The 22688-nt window shown below is 40.0% G+C and overlaps 1 protein-coding gene across 7 annotated transcripts in view; it reads left to right on the top strand.

The window, feature by feature from the left end:
• Nucleotides 1–22688, top strand: part of LOC308700560 (protocadherin gamma-A1-like) — a gene marked incomplete at its 5' end in the record, with an annotated part of 176556 nt that overhangs the window by 20603 nt on the left and 133265 nt on the right. Inside the window, one exon of one of the 7 annotated variants that reach the window (XM_081382221.1) lies at nt 33–2527. The exons of 3 other annotated variants lie outside the window; for them this stretch is intronic. In XM_081382221.1, coding sequence (XP_081238347.1) covers nt 152–2527 — 2376 coding nt within the window. Of the gene's footprint in view, nt 1–32; nt 2528–4299; nt 6815–9099; nt 11449–13461; nt 15838–22688 lie in introns of those variants that run through there. 3 more of the 7 variants (XM_081382218.1, XM_081382211.1, XM_081382219.1) reach the window with 3 other exon arrangements.

Genomic DNA, 22688 nt, shown 5'->3' with positions numbered 1-22688 from the left:
ATCATCGACGGAGACTGTCTGATGCTAATACTGTGGCTATTATTCTACATTGAGTTTTATATTTGTGTTTTCTTTTACACGTTAAGAGCTGTATTGCTATAATTGCTGGTTAATATCTGAAGCATTTCAAAGGTTCATCGTTTATGCCGAGATGTTTGGCCTTTTGTTCTTCGTGCTGATGGCGCACACCGCTTATGGAGACGTGAGCTATTCTTTCCCGGAGGAGATGAAACGCGGATCTGTGATTGGAAATATAGCAAAGGATCTCGGGCTCGATGTGAACAGACTGTCATCTCGTAAGGCTCGCATTGATACTGAAGGTAACAGAAAACGATACTGTGACATTAATCTGAATACTGGAGAACTGACCGTAGCGGAGAGAATCGACAGGGAGGGTCTTTGTGGAAAGAAAGCTTCATGTATCATAAATCAGGAGCTTGTTCTTGAAAGTCCTCTAGAACTGCATCGCTTTTTTCTCAATATTGAAGACATAAATGATAATCCACCACAGTTCACAGAGAGTGTTATTGATTTCGAAATACGGGAATCAGCGGTCAAAGGATCTCGATATTTATTAGATGAGGCCCACGATGCGGACATCGGTATGAATTCAGTGCAGTCATATACACTTCAAAACAATGAACACTTTCTTCTTAGTGTATTAACGCGTTCAAATGGAAGAAAATACGGCGAGCTCGTTCTTAATAAAGAGTTGGATCGTGAGCAGCAGAAAGAGGTGACTTTAATTCTCACTGCGGTAGACGGCGGGACTCCACCGAGATCAGGGACTGTAGCCATACACGTCACTGTGCTGGATGCTAATGATAATGCTCCAGTCTTTAGTCAGGCCGTCTATAAAGTCAGTCTGCCTGAAAATTCTCCTGTAGATACTGTAGTGGTGACAGTGAGCGCTACAGATGCTGACGAGGGACAAAATGGGGAGGTGACATATGCATTTAGTCATTTATCCGAAATTACCCGGCAACTATTTTTCCTTGATGCAATTTCGGGAGAGATTAAACTAAAGGGACTCATGGATTATGAGGAGGAGACTTCAATCGAACTGCCGATTCAAGCTAAAGATGGTCAAGGGTTAGCCAGTCATTGTACAGTAATAATAGTTGTTATTGATGTCAATGATAACAGCCCTATAATAGTAATTAACTCTCTTAACAGTCCCGTTCCTGAGAACGCGTTACCCGGTACAGAGGTTGGCATCATTAATGTTCAGGACAGAGACTCTGAGAATAACGGACAGGTGCGCTGCTCCATTCAGCAAAACGTCCCATTTAAACTCGTTCCTTCAATCAAAAACTACTATTCTCTGGTGACCACAGGTGAATTAGACCGCGAGCTGCTCTCTGATTATAATATTACAATCACTGCTACTGATGAGGGCTCTCCGCCTTTATCTTCCACTAAGAATATACACTTGACTGTAGCTGACGTGAATGATAATCCACCTGTGTTTGAGGAGCAGAATTACAGAGCTCATGTGCAAGAAAATAACAAACCGGGCTCCTCTATTTGTTCAGTATCAGCTACAGACCCGGACTGGAGACAGAATGGCACTGTAGTTTATTCTCTGTTGTCCTCTGATGTCAATGGCGCACCGGTGTCCTCCTTTCTATCCATTAACGGAGACACCGGGGTCATTCATGCCGTGAGGTCGTTTGATTACGAACAGATGAAGAGTTTCAAAGTGCTCGTGTTAGCCAGAGACAACGGTTCTCCTCCTCTGAGCAATAACGTGACCGTGAGTGTCTTCATATCGGATGAGAATGACAACTCCCCTCAGATATTATACCCCTCTCCGGAAGGAAACTCCTTCATGACCGAGATGGTTCCCAAAGCTGCGCAGGCGCGCTCCCTGGTCTCCAAGGTGATCGCCGTGGACGCGGATTCTGGACAGAACGCGTGGCTCTCGTATCACATTATTAAAGCGACTGATCCGGGACTTTTCACTATCGGTGTCCACAGCGGGGAGATCAGGACGCAGCGGGACATTTCTGAATCTGACAGCATGAAACAGAACCTTATTGTGTCCGTGAGAGATAACGGACAGCCCTCTCTCTCAGCCACGTGCGCGTTGTATTTACTCATATCAGATAACTTGGCTGAAGTTCCAGAACTGAAAGACATGTCTCATGACGAGAGCAGCTCCAAACTGACGTTTTATTTGATCATCGCGCTGGTGTCCGTTTCCACTTTCTTCCTGACCTTCATCATCATCATCCTGGCCGTGAGGTTTTGTCGCAGGAGAAAGCCCAGACTGTTGTTTGATGGAGCTGTAGCCATTCCCAGCGCCTATCTCCCTCCAAATTACGCAGAGGTGGAGGGCGCGGGAACTCTCCGCAGCGCTTACAATTATGACGCGTACCTGACCACGGGCTCGCGCACTAGTGACTTCAAGTTCGTCAGATCTTATAATGAGGGCACACTGACTGCTGACCTGACTCTGAAAAAGACTCAGTCCGCTGTGGATGATCTCGAAGGACTTGATGCAGAAATGTGCGACTCGTTTCAGGTAGGACTAACAAAGTATTTATTTTTAATGGTCCGGACTTCCATATTAAATGTGTTTTTGTGTTCAAAGTTGGCCGCTTTTACTGCCAATAGTCTCTTTAAAGACCAAAACTGTCTGACTCAATCAAATGCACTTGGACATGTTTGAAAGTCATTTTTAGTTTTTAAAAGCAACATTTTAATATAATTTTTTTTTTTTTTTTTTTTTTTTTTGTCGTGTATGGTCGGTTTTAAGTTATGAGGAGTCACGAATTATGCATTTTACTTATTTAATCCCCCCCCCCCCCCAGTTATATATTTTTTGTATTCGAAGTGATTAAAGTTGTGTGTTGATTTTTGAAGTAGTTACAACGTCAAAGTTTTGTGATCATCTTATCGATAAGCTATTAATGCTGAATGCATTTTGTGAGTAGTTGTAATTTCTTATGTCATGTTATTTTTCCCGTGTACAAGGGCTTAATGTGGGAAATGAGCTGTTCGTTTCAAGACTAACCACGTATTTTTAATTCTATAAGGGTCTGTGTTTACATTAAATTTGTATTTTCTTGTAAAGCGAAAGTTCCATTGGCAACATGCTCTGTTCTCTGCTAAGTTTCACTTGACTCATTCAAGTGGTCTTTTGCAGGTGCGACATTTCAGGGTCAATTTCACGTCTGAAAAGTACCTTTTATTGTTGGTTTGCGCAAGTGTTTACAGTTCATCACCGGCTCACGACCTGGAAACGAAATTTGATAGGTTGCACAAGCAAGCTAATTCGCTTGGGACTGTTGTCAATTCTTGTGGAGGCACAGTTTCCCTGAAAATAATACAATACATATTTGGTTTTAAAATGGGTTTCAGAAATATTAATGATCAATAGAGCTTAATTAATCTGGCCCAGGATAAACGAATGTAATGTGATCCAACGCAATGTGGATCATTAATATAGCTATATTAATTTACTTCGTTTTAGCGTGTCACATGTTGTCTGTGTAAAAGGTTTATAAATGGCTTTACATTTTTATGTAAGTATTGTTTTATAAGCGCCAATACACCCGGATATGAAGTTTAATAGAAATGCAATTTTTCAATTTGCTGTCCATGCTGTAGTAGAGGAATTGTGTGTGTGCGACGTGTGTGTGCGTGTGTGTCTACCTTATGGGGACAAAATGTCCACACAAAAATGGTAATATTCTAAATCCTTGTCCTTGTGAGAACATGTTTTGGTCCCCATGATGAAAACAACTTATGATACATACTGAGTGATGTTGCTGTTTTTAAGAAGTTTTAGTTTTTTGTGTTTTAGTTACTATCCTTTATGTGAAACTGGCTTATAAAGAAAATGTAATTCCGATGTCAGCAATTTAACTTTTTTACTATTTTAGCCGAATTGGAAATGGCATATTACAGGTTTTTCCTGTTGCTGTCCATGGTGCTTAACTGTTGCACTGCACTGGTGGCCCCCATACACGATGTAGTTAATAGCTTTCTCTTTCTGTTTTTTTTATATATATATACTGAAGGCCTAAATGCTGTGGTAATTTCGATCTCTCATTCTTCAGAGAATGTTGCTGCTGCCTCTGGTTTTTTAAAAAAAAAAAAACTTTATATAAGTACATCTGTTCAGTGTATGTAGGCTACGTTCTGACTCTTAATCCTGTGAAAGATATGATTCTTATGCAGTTTTTGCTTTTAACTCATAGTGTCGCTGTTCACCTACAAAACAATGTGTGTCTTCAGCACACATCTCTCCACCCTGCTTCTGATGATGTCATACACTGGGCTGCGAGATCGTCTCGTTCTAAAAAATCGTCGAATGTGACTGGTCTTTTTTATTATTTAGTTTCACGTGTTCTCTTTTACATTTTAACTGTTGCATTACTGGAATTACTTTCTGCTGAATTTCCCAAGCATTTCAAAGGTTGCTGCTGAGATGTTTGGCCTTTTGTTCTTCGTGCTGATGGCGCACACCGCTTATGGAGACGTGAGCTATTCTTTCCCGGAGGAGATGAAACGCGGATCTGTGATTGGAAATATAGCAAAGGATCTCGGACTCGATGTGAGCAGACTGTCATCTCGTAAGGCTCGCATTGATACTGAAGGTAACAGAAAACGATTCTGCGACATAAATCTGACAACGGGAGATTTGATAGTGGCCGATCGGATAGATAGAGAGGGGCTTTGTAAGGAGAGGCTTTCTTGTGTGCTTAATTTCGAATTTGTATTAGAAAATCCGTTGGAACTGCATCGCGTTGTCCTACAAATCCTAGACATTAATGATAATACGCCAATATTTCCCAAAGATGTAATCAAGCTAGAAATAAGTGAAAGTGCCTATAAAGGTGCTCGTTTTCGTGTCATTGAGGCTCGTGATGCGGATGTCGGCCACAATTCAGTGCAAACATACATTTTAGAGAGAAATTTAAATTTTATTTTAGCAGTGAATTCAAAAACAGATGGAGGCAAGTATGTCGAGTTAGTGTTGGATAAAGAGCTTGATCGTGAGCAGCAGAAAGAGGTGACTTTAATTCTCACTGCGGTAGACGGCGGGACTCCACCGAGATCAGGGACTGTAGCCATACACGTCACTGTGCTGGATGCTAATGATAATGCTCCAGTCTTTAGTCAGGCCGTCTATAAAGTCAGTCTGCCTGAAAATTCTCCTGTAGATACTGTAGTGGTGACAGTGAGCGCTACTGATGCTGACGAGGGACAGAATGGGGAAGTGACATATGAATTTGGTCATTTATCCGAATATGCAAAAGAATCTTTTTCATTGGATCATCAGAGTGGGCAAATTTCCGTGAAAGGGCCAATAGATTTTGAAGATGAATCAAGATATGAAATTATTGTAGAGGCTAAGGATGGGTATGGCCTTTCCTCAGACACAAAAGTGGTAATAGAAATTACTGACATAAATGACAATTCCCCCAGTCTTATAATCAAATCTCTGAATAGTCCCGTTCCTGAGAACGCGTTACCCGGTACAGAGGTTGGCATCATTAATGTTCAGGACAGAGACTCTGAGAATAACGGACAGGTGCGCTGCTCCATTCAGCAAAACGTCCCGTTTAAACTCGTTCCTTCAATCAAAAACTACTATTCTCTGGTGACCACAGGTGAATTAGACCGCGAGCTGCTCTCTGATTATAATATTACAATCACTGCTACTGATGAGGGCTCTCCGCCTTTATCTTCCACTAAGAATATTCACTTGACTGTAGCTGACGTGAATGATAATCCACCTGTATTTGAGGAGCAGAATTACAGAGCTCATGTGCAAGAAAATAACAAACCGGGCTCCTCTATTTGTTCAGTATCAGCTACAGACCCGGACTGGAGACAGAATGGCACTGTAGTTTATTCTCTGTTGTCCTCTGATGTCAATGGCGCACCGGTGTCCTCCTTTCTATCCATTAACGGAGACACCGGGGTCATTCATGCCGTGAGGTCGTTTGATTACGAACAGATGAAGAGTTTCAAAGTGCTCGTGTTAGCCAGAGACAACGGTTCTCCTCCTCTGAGCAGTAACGTGACCGTGAGTGTCTTCATATCGGATGAGAATGACAACTCCCCTCAGATATTATACCCCTCTCCGGAAGGAAACTCCTTCATGACCGAGATGGTCCCCAAAGCTGCGCAGGCGCGCTCCCTGGTCTCCAAGGTGATCGCCGTGGACGCGGATTCTGGACAGAACGCGTGGCTCTCGTATCACATTATTAAAGCGACTGATCCGGGACTTTTCACTATCGGTGTCCACAGCGGGGAGATCAGGACGCAGCGGGATATTTCTGAATCTGACAGCATGAAACAGAACCTTATTGTGTCCGTGAGAGATAACGGACAGCCCTCTCTCTCAGCCACGTGCGCGTTGTATTTACTCATATCAGATAACTTGGCTGAAGTTCCAGAACTGAAGGACATGTCTCATGACGAGAGCAGCTCCAAACTGACGTTTTATTTGATCATCGCGCTGGTGTCCGTTTCCACTTTCTTCCTGACCTTCATCATCATCATCCTGGCCGTGAGGTTTTGTCGCAGGAGAAAGCCCAGACTGTTGTTTGATGGAGCTGTAGCCATTCCCAGCGCCTATCTCCCTCCAAATTACGCAGAGGTGGAGGGCGCGGGAACTCTCCGCAGCGCTTACAATTATGACGCGTACCTGACCACGGGCTCGCGCACTAGTGACTTCAAGTTCATCAGATCTTATAATGAGGGCACACTGACTGCTGACCTGACTCTGAAAAAGAATCAATCCGCTGTGGATGATCTTGAAGGGCTTGATGCAGAAATCAACGATTCCTTTCAGGTAGGACTAACAAAGAAATGATGACTTTTTTAATGAAAAATGTTTTAGTCTTGGCTGTTTAATATATGTATGGGTTATTTTTTTCTTAACCACTTATTAGGTCCAATCACACAACGTGAGTGCAGAGTGCCTGACCTCAGTGATTCTCTTGTGTCTTGTTGAATGTTTTTTTTTTAATTGCTTATCCCCCCTTTGCTGCTATAACAACTTAGACTCACGTTCCCCTTCAGTCAAGTTTCTCCGCACCAGACACATTTGTTGCAACAAAGTTGAAATTACACAATTCTCTAGAATATCTTTCTATGTTGTAGCATTACGATTTGTTTTCGCAGAATTTCACTGGATTTATTTCACTGGAAATAAAATAAACAAATAAATAATTAAATAGAAAGAGATTTTTAACATACTTCTGGCCATATTGTCTGTCTAGTTTTTTTTTCTTCTATCAGTGTTTCTAGTTGGTGATTTGCATGGGCAATCTGCCAGCACTTTAAATGTCAAACCATTAGGTGTGTAGCTTTCTCTTTACAAATTACTTTTTCTCAGAAACTACTACATGTGTAGAGGAGCACACAAAATACATAATCCATTGCCTCAGTCTTTGATCCATAGTGGACAGTAAATATTCTCCATGCTTCATTATCTTAATACTGTTTTTTTATTTTTTATTATTCAATGATACATTCCAGTGTTTGATTATAAAAAGCATTAGCTCCATGGACAGCAAAGATGAAATATAAATAAATATTATATCACCATTTGTTCTAAGTATGAGGTGCCTTAAATTAAAAATGGCACCAGAATATGGCCCTTCATTTAATATGATTTGTTTGCTATTATTTTCAATTTAACTATTGTTTTTGGGTGTGGAAAACAAGCATTAAGATCAGGTATTATCCAGTCACCCACTCGAGTGTTGTGAAATTTTATACAAATATGATACTTTTTACTCAGTTATTTACTTTCTGGTGTTTGTTTGTTTTTTTTTATAAAAAGTACTGGCATCGCAGTTTTTATTCTAAATTGGGTCACACTTTATATTTAGTGTCCTTAACTAAAATAAAATAACAAAATAAAAAGTACAATGTATTTTTTGTGTACATGTTGCATTGCAAAACACTTGTGCTGGTATTGAGGAGGGATATACGGGTAAGGATAGGGACAGGTTTGGTTGTATAGGTCGGTTTTAGGATGGGTTAAGTTTTAAAGAAAGGCTCAACGGTGCAATTATATATGTAATTACAGAAATTAATTACAGCTGTAATTACATGCTGGTAATTTAAATTATATAAGTGCAATGTAAAAACATATACACACTAAGTGCATCTTGATTAAAATGTTAGTACATAGTAGTTAAAGACAGCTAAAATAAAGTGGGGCCAAAAATTGTGATATTAAACATTGAAATCATTGGACGCAAATGTTGCTTTTAACTTTTGTTGTTGTTGTTGACATGAGCTCTTCAGTTGTTTATTTTGATATTGTGACAGATACTCTTTTAACCAAGTGCAGGTGCTTGTCAGTCTGATGTTTTGATGTGCATCTTTCCAAAGTCCAGAGATTACTTGTTTGTTTAATAGATTTTTTTTATTTATTTATTTTTTTATGAAAAGCAGCCTTGGTATAGCATTAGTGGTGTTTTGCACACATGTATCATATCCTTTTCCTTTCTTTCTTGACACATTTTATTTGCATATGAATTTGCTCTTATTTCATAAGAACTTTAAGTTAATGTCCTATCGATTCACTGTCATGGAATTTCAAACCATGCTAAAATGTCTGTCTCTGTTGAATATCTCTCTATAGTAACTATTGCAACACATTAATATTACTGTCCGTGGTGCTAAACGAAAGAACTGTACTTGCTGACCACCTTACTGCATACACTAGCTCTCAATAAATACGATACATATTACTTCTTCCTATATCCTTCATAAACTGCAGACAATGTTAAATAAATAGTACGTAATTTAATAGAATGACTTACAACCATTCTTCCTTACAGCCTCATGGCGTCGCTGTATACCTTTGTAGAACAGACAAATAATATCCTCCCACCCACTTTTTCATTTATAAGAGGCTGTTTGCTGCAGAGAAGACAGGAATAGTCGACTTGGTATATTTGACTCGTTTATTAATTGCATATGGGTTTTCCCTATCATTTTGGCACATTTTTGGTCTTCACTGTCTCACTTTTTTCCACATAGAAGATATTTTGTGTTTCTTTCAGAATGCAGATAAACGCAGGATTTGTTTTACTGCTTTCGCTCTGCTTTTGTGTCATGATGGCGCACACCGCTTATGGAGACGTGAGCTATTCTTTCCCGGAGGAGATGAAACGCGGATCTGTGATTGGAAATTTAGCAAAGGATCTCGGGCTCGATGTGAACAGACTGTCATCTCGTAAGGCTCGCATTGATACTGAAGGTAACAGAAAACGATACTGTGACATTAATCTGAATACTGGAGAACTGACCGTAGCGGAGAGAATCGACAGGGAGAGTCTTTGTGGAAAGAAAGCTTCATGCGTTCTGGAACAAGAATTTATGCTTGAAAATCCCTTAGAATTGCATCGAATTAGTTTACACATTGACGATATGAATGATAACGCTCCGCATTTTGACGAGGATGTAATCAGAATGGAAATCAGGGAATCGGCGCACAAAGGGGAAAGGTTTTTACTTGAGGAAGCGCACGATCCGGATGTAGGGAAGAATTCAGTTCAGTCTTACATTTTGGAAAGCAATGAGCATTTCGTTTTGTATGTCAAATCAAACGATTTAGCAGGGAAATACTGTGAATTGGTATTAAATAAAGAGTTGGATCGTGAGCAGCAGAAAGAGGTGACTTTAATTCTCACTGCGGTAGACGGCGGGACTCCACCGAGATCAGGGACTGTAGCCATACACGTCACTGTGCTGGATGCTAATGATAATGCTCCAGTCTTTAGTCAGGCCGTCTATAAAGTCAGTCTGCCTGAAAATTCTCCTGTAGATACTGTAGTGGTGACAGTGAGCGCTACTGATGCTGACGAGGGACAAAATGGAAAGGTCACGTATGCATTTGGTCATGTTTCTGAGGAAGATAAGAGATTGTTCTTGTTAAATCGCAACATTGGAGAAATAACTGTTATCGGAGCAATAGATTATGAGGAGAAATCAGCATATGAGTTGCGTGTTTTAGCTAAAGATGCTGCAGGTTTAACATCGTATTCAATGGTAATGATAGCGATTACAGATGTTAATGACAATGCTCCGGTTATCATTAATAAGTCTCCGAATAGTCCCGTTCCCGAGAACGCGTTACCCGGTACAGAGGTTGGCATCATTAATGTTCAGGACAGAGACTCTGAGAATAACGGACAGGTGCGCTGCTCCATTCAGCAAAACGTCCCGTTTAAACTCGTTCCTTCAATCAAAAACTACTATTCTCTGGTGACCACAGGTGAATTAGACCGCGAGCTGCTCTCTGATTATAATATTACAATCACTGCTACTGATGAGGGCTCTCCGCCTTTATCTTCCACTAAGAATATTCACTTGACTGTAGCTGACGTGAATGATAATCCACCTGTATTTGAGGAGCAGAATTACAGAGCTCATGTGCAAGAAAATAACAAACCGGGCTCCTCTATTTGTTCAGTATCAGCTACAGACCCGGACTGGAGACAGAATGGCACTGTAGTTTATTCTCTGTTGTCATCTGATGTCAATGGCGCACCGGTGTCCTCCTTTCTATCCATTAACGGAGACACCGGGGTCATTCATGCCGTGAGGTCGTTTGATTACGAACAGATGAAGAGTTTCAAAGTGCTCGTGTTAGCCAGAGACAACGGTTCTCCTCCTCTGAGCAGTAACGTGACCGTGAGTGTCTTCATATCGGATGAGAATGACAACTCCCCTCAGATATTATACCCCTCTCCGGAAGGAAACTCCTTCATGACCGAGATGGTTCCCAAAGCTGCGCAGGCGCGCTCCCTGTGCTCCAAGGTGATCGCCGTGGACGCGGATTCTGGACAGAACGCGTGGCTCTCGTATCACATTATTAAAGCGACTGATCCGGGACTTTTCACTATCGGTGTCCACAGCGGGGAGATCAGGACGCAGCGGGACATTTCTGAATCTGACAGCATGAAACAGAACCTTATTGTGTCCGTGAGAGATAACGGACTGCCATCTCTCTCAGCCACGTGCGCGTTGTTTTTACTCATATCAGATAACTTGGCTGAAGTTCCAGAACTGAAAGACATGTCTCATGACGAGAGCAGCTCCAAACTGACGTTTTATTTGATCATCGCGCTGGTGTCCGTTTCCACTTTCTTCCTGACCTTCATCATCATCATCCTGGCCGTGAGGTTTTGTCGCAGGAGAAAGCCCAGACTGTTGTTTGATGGAGCTGTAGCCATTCCCAGCGCCTATCTCCCTCCAAATTACGCAGAGGTGGAGGGCGCGGGAACTCTCCGCAGCGCTTACAATTATGACGCGTACCTGACCACGGGCTCGCGCACTAGTGACTTCAAGTTCGTCAGATCTTATAATGAGGGCACACTGACTGCTGACCTGACTCTGAAAAAGACTCAGTCCGCTGTGGATGATCTCGAAGGACTTGATGCAGAAATGAGCGACTCGTTTCAGGTAGGACTAACAAAGTTTTTATGTTTTAATGGTCTGGGCTTCCATATTAAATGTGTATTTGCGTTCAAAGTTGACCGCTTTGATTGGCAACAGGCACTTTAAAAGATAACGTGGATATTTTCTGAGGGTGAAGTTGATGTCAGAAAAGTAGCTACTAGCTACATTAATTAGTATGTTTATAAATCATTTTTAGATTTTCTGGTCATGAGTTATAAACTGTTAGTCAAGAATGCATGGTTCACGAATTAATTCACAAATCTATGTTTTACGTATTAGCCTTTTTATTTTATTTTATTTTATTTTATTTTTTTCTTGTCGTTGTCCTTTCTCTTTCCCTGCCTCTACTCTTTCTAAAGTCAAATAACTTTCTTCGTCCTTTTTTGGAAGTTTTTTTGTTTGTTTGTTTGTTTGTTTGTTTTTTGTTATCTGAGTCAGCATGCTCTCTGATAAAGATCTCTTTTTTCCTTGATTCTCGGTTTTAAGTCATGCGATATGCGATAACGTTCAAATTATTTAGAAAGTTACAACAATTTAATAACGGAACTCGTTTGAACTTTTTCATGTTAATTTGCTTTTAAATTCTATAATTCTTTCTGCCTTCTCTGTACCGTTACAAGAAAGTACTTTTTAGAAATAACTCTGTAACTTTTGCATTAGGCTACTTTCATCATAGTGTCCTTAAAATGAATTTGTTTAGCAGCTTCATTTACGTAGACTTAATTGAACAAACTTTTAAAAGACCTCTGTGGCTTTATCTTGCCTGTGAAATGCATTGGAGTGCAGGACAGAGTATCTGTTTTTTAGGTAGTACTATCACAGTTGTTGTTTTTTAAGCATAGTTTGATTTACAGATTGTATATGTATTTGTCTTCTAAACTGAGTGCTTTCTTTGGCAGCAGACTCTGTTCTTGACAGATCTTTTGTCTCTTTCATGTACTTTTATTGTAGATATATGAGTGACATTTTGACATCAGAGATGTACCATGAGTTAAGTTGTCTTCAAATTTATTTACATTTTTTTTTTTTTTTTTTTGTCATGTGAGCAGTTTTAAGTCATGAGGCATGATTCACAAATCGATGTGTTTTTACTATTTACGTACTTGTATTTTTTCCACTACTGTTTTGGATTTAAATAGGTTAAAAGTTGATTGTTGGTTATCTTTAGAGGTAAGAAATCTAATTTCTGCTTAATTCTGTTGAATAAACCATCTGTCTAGCTCTTTTATTTATATTATCTTTCATATTTTTTGAGATCATTAGTAGGTTATGTGTCCGTGGATTCTGATATTTGTAATTAAAACTATGAATGTTAATATTTTAAGTAGTTTTACGTTTTCTCTCATGATGTCTCCTTTATATATTGATGGTTTACATATGGAATAAAAGTCGGATGACAGAAATATGCCATTAAGTGTAATTTTGTAAATGTCCAAAAATGTCCTTGTATTCTGATTGGAAAATAGCATAGAGCTGGTTTTCCCTGTCGCTGTCCGTGGTGCTGCACTGGCGTTTACTCTTGGTGTTTGAGGGTGTTGCTTTTTCCTCGCCTATATATTACACCTCACACAACTTTATCAGGCTATAGCTTTTGTTTATTGTTTTAATTATACACATACTGTGTTCGTATTTATCTCACACTCTTCATAAAATTGTTTTGCAAAACAAAAGCCAGCAGCAATATTTTAAGTATATAACAAGAGTTCTTTATATGATGCGACACTTAATCCTGTCAAATATATATTTGTATGTAGTTTCTTCTTTTTAACTCACAGTGTCGCTGTTTACCTAGAAAACATTGTGTTTGTTCAATACACATCTCTCCACCTTGTTTATGATGTCATACACAGTTTCAAGCTCGTCTTGATATAGAAAATCGTCGACGGTGATCGAAGGACTATTTCAGACATTGGATTTATTTTTACACTTACGGATCTTTTACATGTTACTTGTATATCTGGATTTAATTTCTGAACAATTTCTGAAACATTTTAAATGTTCTGCTTTGCTGCTGAGATGTTTGGCCTTTTGTTCTTCGTGCTGATGGCGCACACCGCTTATGGAGACGTGAGCTATTCTTTCCCGGAGGAGATGAAACGCGGATCTGTGATTGGAAATATAGCAAAGGATCTCGGACTCGATGTGAACAGACTGTCATCTCGTAAGGCTCGCATTGATACTGAAGGCAACAGAAAACGATACTGTGACATTAATCTGAATACTGGAGAACTGACCGTAGCGGAGAGAATCGACAGAGAAGAGATTTGTGGAAAGAAAGCTTCATGCGTTTTTAATCAGGAACTGGTGCTGGAAAATCCTTTAGAACTACACCGCTTTATTCTCAACGTTGAGGACATTAATGATAATTCACCACAGTTCAAACAAAATGTAATAAAATTCGAAATTCAGGAATCAGCGGTCAAAGGTTCTCGTTATTTATTAGATGAGGCCCACGATGCGGATATTGGAATTAATTCAGTGCAGTCATATACACTTCAAAATAATGACCATTTTATTCTGAGTGTCCTTAGGGAGGCAAATGGAGGGAAATATGAAGAGTTGGTTATTAATAAAGAGTTGGATCGTGAGCAGCAGAAAGAGGTGACTTTAATTCTCACTGCGGTAGACGGCGGGACTCCACCGAGATCAGGGACTGTAGCCATACACGTCACTGTGCTGGATGCTAATGATAATGCTCCAGTCTTTAGTCAGGCCGTCTATAAAGTCAGTCTGCCTGAAAATTCTCCTGTAGATACTGTAGTGGTGACAGTGAGCGCTACTGATGCTGACGAGGGACAAAATGGAGAAGTGACCTATGAATTTGGTCATTTACCAGAAAGCCATCTGGAAATGTTCTTCCTTGATGCAGTGTCTGGTGAAATTAAACTAAGACGGTTCTTTGATTATGAGGAGGAGAGTTCAATTGAGTTGCCCATTCAAGCTAAAGATGGTCAAGGGTTAGCGAGTAGATGCACTGTAGTAATAGATGTTACTGATGTCAATGATAACAGCCCTATAATAGTGATTAGTTCTCTTAACAGCCCCGTTCCCGAGAACGCGTTACCCGGTACAGAGGTTGGCATCATTAATGTTCAGGACAGAGACTCTGAGAATAACGGACAGGTGCGCTGCTCCATTCAGCAAAACGTCCCATTTAAACTCGTTCCTTCAATCAAAAACTACTATTCTCTGGTGACCACAGGTGAATTAGACCGCGAGCTGCTCTCTGATTATAATATTACAATCACTGCTACTGATGAGGGCTCTCCGCCTTTATCTTCCACTAAGAATATTCACTTGACTGTAGCTGACGTGAATGATAACCCACCTGTATTTGAGGAGCAGAATTACAGAGCTCATGTGCAAGAAAATAACAAACCGGGCTCCTCTATTTGTTCAGTATCAGCTACAGACCCGGACTGGAGACAGAATGGCACTGTAGTTTATTCTCTGTTGTCCTCTGATGTCAATGGCGCACCGGTGTCCTCCTTTCTATCCATTAACGGAGACACCGGGGTCATTCATGCCGTGAGGTCGTTTGATTACGAACAGATGAAGAGTTTCAAAGTGCTCGTGTTAGCCAGAGACAACGGATCTCCTCCTCTGAGCAGTAACGTGACCGTGAGTGTCTTCATATCGGATGAGAATGACAACTCCCCTCAGATATTATACCCCTCTCCGGAAGGAAACTCCTTCATGACCGAGATGGTCCCCAAAGCTGCGCAGGCGCGCTCCCTGGTCTCCAAGGTGATCGCCGTGGACGCGGATTCTGGACAGAACGCGTGGCTCTCGTATCACATTATTAAAGCGACTGATCCGGGACTTTTCACTATCGGTGTCCACAGCGGGGAGATCAGGACGCAGCGGGACATTTCTGAATCTGACAGCATGAAACAGAACCTTATTGTGTCCGTGAGAGATAACGGACAGCCCTCTCTCTCAGCCACGTGCGCGTTGTATTTACTCATATCAGATAACTTGGCTGAAGTTCCAGAACTGAAAGACATGTCTCATGACGAGAGCAGCTCCAAACTGACGTTTTATTTGATCATCGCGCTGGTGTCCGTTTCCACTTTCTTCCTGACCTTCATCATCATCATCCTGGCCGTGAGGTTTTGTCGCAGGAGAAAGCCCAGACTGTTGTTTGATGGAGCTGTAGCCATTCCCAGCGCCTATCTCCCTCCAAATTACGCAGAGGTGGAGGGCGCGGGAACTCTCCGCAGCGCTTACAATTATGACGCGTACCTGACCACGGGCTCGCGCACTAGTGACTTCAAGTTCGTCAGATCTTATAATGAGGGCACACTGACTGCTGACCTGACTCTGAAAAAGACTCAGTCCGCTGTGGATGATCTTGAAGGACTTGATGCGGAAATCAACGATTCGTTTCAGGTAGGATTAAGAAGTATCTATGTTTTAATGGTCTGGGCTTCCATATTAAATATTTGTGTACAAAGTTGACCACTTTGATTGGATTAGACTTGGATCATTGACAATGTTTTAATTTACGGTCTTGCATTCCTAATGTTGTCTGTTATGTGAAATAATTGTTAATACTTGTTGTTAAAGGTCTTTAAATTCTTAATTTATGATTTTTAAACACCAGTTCACTGAGATAATACGTTTAGTAGGAATGGCATATTACTGTTTACTGTCCATGGTGCTGTACAGGCAGTGTCTGTTGCTGGTGAGGTTTTGCTCTTATACGATGTAGGTCTGTATACAGTTGTGTTTTTTACGAGTAGATGTTATAGAAATTGAGCTGGTTCTCTTTTCACATCCTCTGAGAATGTTTGGTTGTGTCAGGCCTTTTGATATTGTGAAATAATTAATTTGTAATAAAAGTGTTTTATTCATGTTTTGACATTATGTTAGCCCTATGAGAGTTTATGCATGGACCATGTTCAGAAATTTGAGTTCTCTTTTACACGTGGATTCTTTATGACATGGTTAAATTTCTTGAGATTTTGAGGGACTGATTCTTTTCAACTATGACATGGGAAGTTAGTGTTTTAAAAATATATGCTCTGCGCTTACAGACTGAATAAATATTTACAATTTAATAGATTGCTTTCACTTACAATAAGCTCTTGAAGATTTTGAGGTTTACTTTAAAGTCTGAGAAGTAGCTTCATTGTTCTATTTATGATTGATCTTTAGATTTCTGCTCATGACTGAACAAGTCATGAATGTTCCATTAAACGTTGTGTTTATTAGATTTTTTTCCCCCATTCTATTGTTTTATATATATATATATATATATATATATATATATATATATATATATATATATATATATATATATATATATATATATATATATATATATATATAATTTACATTGTATATAATTGATTGACCCTTTAGCTGTTTAAAAAATGTCTGATTAATAGGCCTTATTCACATCTTCTTTCAAAAATCTTTGATTTTTTAATAGGAAGGAAAGCGAGGTTGTGAGGGATGGACATACATCTCTTCAGTGGGTTGTTCTATTTTTCAAGGTGTTTTTGGATTATTCTGCTGATGAAACACTGCAAAAATATCTTTCCTAGAAACTAAAATAGACAAAACTCCAGACAACATGAGCTGTGGAAAATAATTGATCTCAGCTTCATAGATTTTTCCAGAGGATGCCATTGAAAACACAGTATGTCTATCCCTCACAGTCTTGCTTTCATACCCGTCATGGCGATGCTCTGAATAAGGTATATACCTCTATCTGTCATAAAATAGCTTTTGAATCCTTTATGGAAATAAATTTGACTACAATATGCTGTATTTAATATTTTAGATTCAAAGAACTTAAAGTTGTATATTTTTAAAGAAAGGAATCTGATATGTCTTGTTCTGTTGGCTAATCGTTTTTTTTTTAAGCCCATTTTAACTTTTTCTGTGACATCAGTATATCGGTGAATGGATTATGCATTTTGTAATGCTACAAAATGATATCATTTTTTGAAGTAGTTTAGGTATTACGTTCCCAATTAAATTTCTAGGGGCAAAAGGGAAGTAACGTTTTTAAAGCAAAGGTTAGCAGTGACAAAGAGAAGGTTTGAACCGTTCTCAGTCCCAGCACTCAGTACACAAAGTATGATTTCCAATTAAATTTATTTACAATAAACAAGTGATAACATAAATACAGTGACAAAAAAAGAACTCTAAACAAACAATTCCAGCAAAAAAAAAAAAAAAAAAAGAAGAGAAAAGAAGCGTGTTCTTCAGGAGCGGGTAAGGCCAAAACAACAAACAAAAGATCACTACTTGGCAGAGGGAAATCTAATTAACCTGCCAAAATAAAATAAACAACAGCACTCTAACCTTACTTCCTAACTAACATAAAACAGGAAAAGATGAGAACAAAAGAAAATGGCACCCTTCTCCTTACTGTTTCAACACTCAATAGCGGACACATAACTCAAAGCTGTGCACTACAGCCACAACACATTTAAGTTTGATTTTAAGTTTAGGCTTAACACATAAAGCTGCACACTACAGCCATAACACCACATTTAAGCTCAAGGCACACAATAAAGTGCAACACTCTGGGACTGGCAGCGTCTCAACACTCTCAGGCTCTTGGGAGAACAAATCTCTCACTGGCTCTCTCTCTAGTTCTGCTTAAATACTGGCTCCTCTTGCCATTGATGAGGAGCAGCTGGTAGGTCCCATCACCTATACATTAAGACAGGGAGGAGCACAGGAAATTGGACAGAACACACACACACAAAAAACTACAACTCCCAGCAGCCCGTTTGGTCTATTGGCAGCACACACAGTACATCAATGAATGACATATTTGTAAAACACAAATGCTTAACATTGGGGATTTTCTCATCAATGTCTTCGTGAAATTTGCTTATAAAAGCAGTTTCGTCTGTCAGAAACTTTTTTAGCACTCTTTTAGTCTGGTTAGAAATAGCAGGGTTTCCCTGTTGCTGTCCATGGTGCTGCAATGTAAATTACTCTTGATATTTGGAGTTTTGCTATTACATAATGTAGCTCCTAACTCTCTATGTCGCCTTTTTTTTTGGGGGGGGGGGTGGAGAGATAACCTACTAAAACGTTGTGGTCGTCTTTATCTTCCACTCGTCGGGGACTGTTGCTGGCAGCTCGTTTCGCTAAAAAACAAAACAAAAAAAACAACAAAAAAAACCCTATATGTAACCGACACCCTACACTGTCATAGAAATGTATGTTATGCAGTAACTTCTTTTTACTCATAGTGTCGCTGTTCACCTGCAAAACAATGTGTGTCTTCAACATCTCTCCACCCTGCTACTGATGTCATACAGGGTTTCAGTCTCGTCTTGTTACAGAAAATCATCGACGGCGACTGATTGCTGCTAATGCTGTCCTTCTGGCTATTATTCTACTTGAGTCTTATATTTGTGTTTTCTTTTACATATCAAGTGCTGCATTGCTGGATTTAATTTCTGGTTAATATCTGAAGCATTTTAAATGTTCTGCTGTGCTGCTGAGATGTTTGGCCTTTTGTTCTTCGTGCTGATGGCGCACACCGCTTATGGAGACGTGAGCTATTCTTTCCCGGAGGAGATGAAACGCGGATCTGTGATTGGAAATATAGCAAAGGATCTCGGACTCGATGTGAGCAGACTGTCATCTCGAAAGGCTCGCATTGATACTGAAGGTAACAGAAAACGATACTGTGACATTAATCTGAATACTGGAGAACTGACCGTAGCGGAGAGAATCGACAGAGAAGAGATTTGTGGAAAGAAAGCTTCATGCGTTATTAAACAGGAGCTCGTGCTGGAAAATCCTCTTGAATCTCGTCGTGTCAACATTAATGTTAAAGATATAAATGACAATTCTCCTCTGTTTAAAAAGGACCTGATTAAACTCGAGATCAGCGAATCGGCTGTAAAAGGTGCTCGTTTTGTATTGGAGGAGGCCCATGATGCAGACATTGGAACTAACTCGGTTCAAAATTACAATTTAGCGCGAAATGAATATTTTGATTTAGCTGTTAATACAAAAACAACTGGGAAATTTTACGGCGAGTTAGTACTACAAAAGCAATTGGATCGTGAGCAGCAGAAAGAGGTGACTTTAATTCTCACTGCGGTAGACGGCGGGACTCCACTGAGATCAGGGACTGTAGCCATACACGTCACTGTGCTGGATGCTAATGATAATGCTCCAGTCTTTAGTCAGGCCGTCTATAAAGTCAGTCTGCCTGAAAATTCTCCTGTAGATACTGTAGTGGTGACCGTGAGCGCTACTGATGCTGATGAGGGACAAAACGGGGAAGTCATGTATGAATTTGGGCATATTTCAGAAAATGACATGACAGTCTTTTCTCTCGACCAAAATAATGGAAGAATAACTTTAATTGGGTCTCTTGACTATGAGGATGAATCCTCGTTTGAGCTACCAATTCAAGCCACCGATGGACTTGGCATGGTATCATATGCAACAGTTGCTATTGAAGTATCTGACATTAATGATAATTCCCCCATTATAGTTATTAAATCACTAAATAGCCCCGTTCCCGAGAACGCGTTACCCGGTACAGAGGTTGGCATCATTAATGTTCAGGACAGAGACTCTGAGAATAACGGACAGGTGCGCTGCTCCATTCAGCAAAACGTCCCATTTAAACTCGTTCCTTCAATCAAAAACTACTATTCTCTGGTGACCACAGGTGAATTAGACCGCGAGCTGCTCTCTGATTATAATATTACAATCACTGCTACTGATGAGGGCTCTCCACCTTTATCTTCCACTAAGAATATTCACTTGACTGTAGCTGACGTGAATGATAATCCACCTGTATTTGAGGAGCAGAATTACAGAGCTCATGTGCAAGAAAATAACAAACCGGGCTCCTCTATTTGTTCAGTATCAGCTACAGACCCGGACTGGAGACAGAATGGCACTGTAGTTTATTCTCTGTTGTCCTCTGATGTCAATGGCGCACCGGTGTCCTCCTTTCTATCCATTAACGGAGACACCGGGGTCATTCATGCCGTGAGGTCGTTTGATTACGAACAGATGAAGAGTTTCAAAGTGCTCGTGTTAGCCAGAGACAACGGTTCTCCTCCTCTGAGCAGTAACGTGACTGTGAGTGTCTTCATATCGGATGAGAATGACAACTCCCCTCAGATATTATACCCCTCTCCGGAAGGAAACTCCTTCATGACCGAGATGGTCCCCAAAGCTGCGCAGGCGCGCTCCCTGGTCTCCAAGGTGATCGCCGTGGACGCGGATTCTGGACAGAACGCGTGGCTCTCGTATCACATTATTAAAGCTACTGATTCGGGACTTTTCACTATCGGTGTCCACAGCGGGGAGATCAGGACGCAGCGGGACATTTCTGAATCTGACAGCATGAAACAGAACCTTATTGTGTCCGTGAGAGATAACGGACAGCCCTCTCTCTCAGCCACGTGCGCGTTGTATTTACTCATATCAGATAACTTGGCTGAAGTTCCAGAACTGAAAGACATGTCTCATGACGAGAGCAGCTCCAAACTGACGTTTTATTTGATCATCGCGCTGGTGTCCGTTTCCACTTTCTTCCTGACCTTCATCATCATCATCCTGGCCGTGAGGTTTTGTCGCAGGAGAAAGCCCAGACTGTTGTTTGATGGAGCTGTAGCCATTCCCAGCGCCTATCTCCCTCCAAATTACGCAGAGGTGGAGGGCGCGGGAACTCTCCGCAGCGCTTACAATTATGACGCCTACCTGACCACGGGCTCGCGCACTAGTGACTTCAAGTTCATCAGATCTTATAATGAGGGCACACTGACTCCTGACATGACTCTGAAAAATACCCGATCCTCTGATGATCTTAATGGCATTGCCGAGGGAATAGAGATAGTTTCACAGGTATGTTAAGTTTTTCTTTTTGTCGGTTTTTGTTTGCCTCAAAAAGGATTTTATGGTTAAGTGAGTGTAGCAGAATCAATTTCGAAAATGTTATATTGAATAAGTTCGTTCAAGCATGAAAGTGAAAATATTAGGATGTTTCTACACAATTTAAGCATGTAGAAATCAAAGTTCTATAATATAAGTAGCCTAAATGTTAGGAGTGTCTGTTATATTTATACCGAAGAAAAACGTTGTAATTTGTATACCTTTTTTCTGTGTTGAAACATCTACATTTTCCGAATTTTCTGTTTGTATTTTTTCGCAGGTGTATTTCCCATATTTTAAATTTTACCTGCATTGTGTTGTGTTTTAGGGTTAAAAGAATTGTCCATAGTATGGTGGCAATTAGTTTCCTGTTTTGTTTGCTATATTACTGTCAGATTTAACTCGTTTAGCATGTCTGGAATTTATTATACTCTGAATTATTTTTTTCATTTATTTATTTTAAGTCCTTAATGGCTGTTTCTTAGAAGTATGCTATTCATTTTATATGTAAAAATGAGCAAACCATGAGGGCTTATTCCATGGTACAGAAGTTGTTAAATAATAATATTAATGATTTTTGGAAAGAAGTGCAAACTTTTAACAACTGTAGAATATCACTTCCATGTACCTTAAATGGAGTCTCTGTAACAGAAAAAAATGCAGATTTATGGAAACAGCATTATTTTAATCTGTTTAATTGTGTCCAAAATGATCTGTATAAGGTGGGCATTATTGAGAGTAATGATCCAATAGTGATTACGTCACATTAGGTGTATCAAGCTATAAGCAGGCTATCTGACAACAAAGCAAGTGGCCTAGGCTAGACCATATCTCTATTGAACATCTTAAATATGGAAGGTTAAGCCCCCCTTTTAGCTGTCTGTTTAACTTGTTTATGATTCATTGTTTCTTACCAGATTCAATGCTGTCTGTTTTGTTAGTGTCAGTTATTAAGGACATCTCGAATGGTATGGTTTAGATAATTGTAGGCCCATAGCTTTAGCCAGTTTTCCGTTTAACGTTTTAGAAAATATTTTGCTGGATAGGAGAAATGTGTTTATTAACTCTGCAGATTGGTGTTAAAGCCAAACATGGAACTGATTTGTGCATTTATGCCCTAAAGGAAATAGTAAATAAGTATAGAGATAAAAACTAATCAGTTCTTATGTGTTTTATTGATGCATCCAAAGCCTTTGATCGAGTTAACCATGAAAACTTATTTCTTAAAATGAGACAAAGATGGGTGTCTGAATACATTGTGAGAATTCAGTCAATGCAAGTAAAATGGGGCAAGAACGTTTCTGTCCATTTTGGGGTTAGTAATAGTGTGAGAGAAGGAGGGATTTTGTCCCCAGTTCCTTTGG

Source organism: Scardinius erythrophthalmus, assembly GCF_964197995.2.
Source record: "Scardinius erythrophthalmus genome assembly, chromosome: 13".
In the NCBI taxonomy this organism is placed as follows: Eukaryota; Metazoa; Chordata; class Actinopteri; order Cypriniformes; family Leuciscidae; genus Scardinius; species Scardinius erythrophthalmus.
The sequence above is the reverse complement of the archived record's forward strand: the minus strand, read 5'-3'. Positions and strand labels throughout refer to the sequence as shown.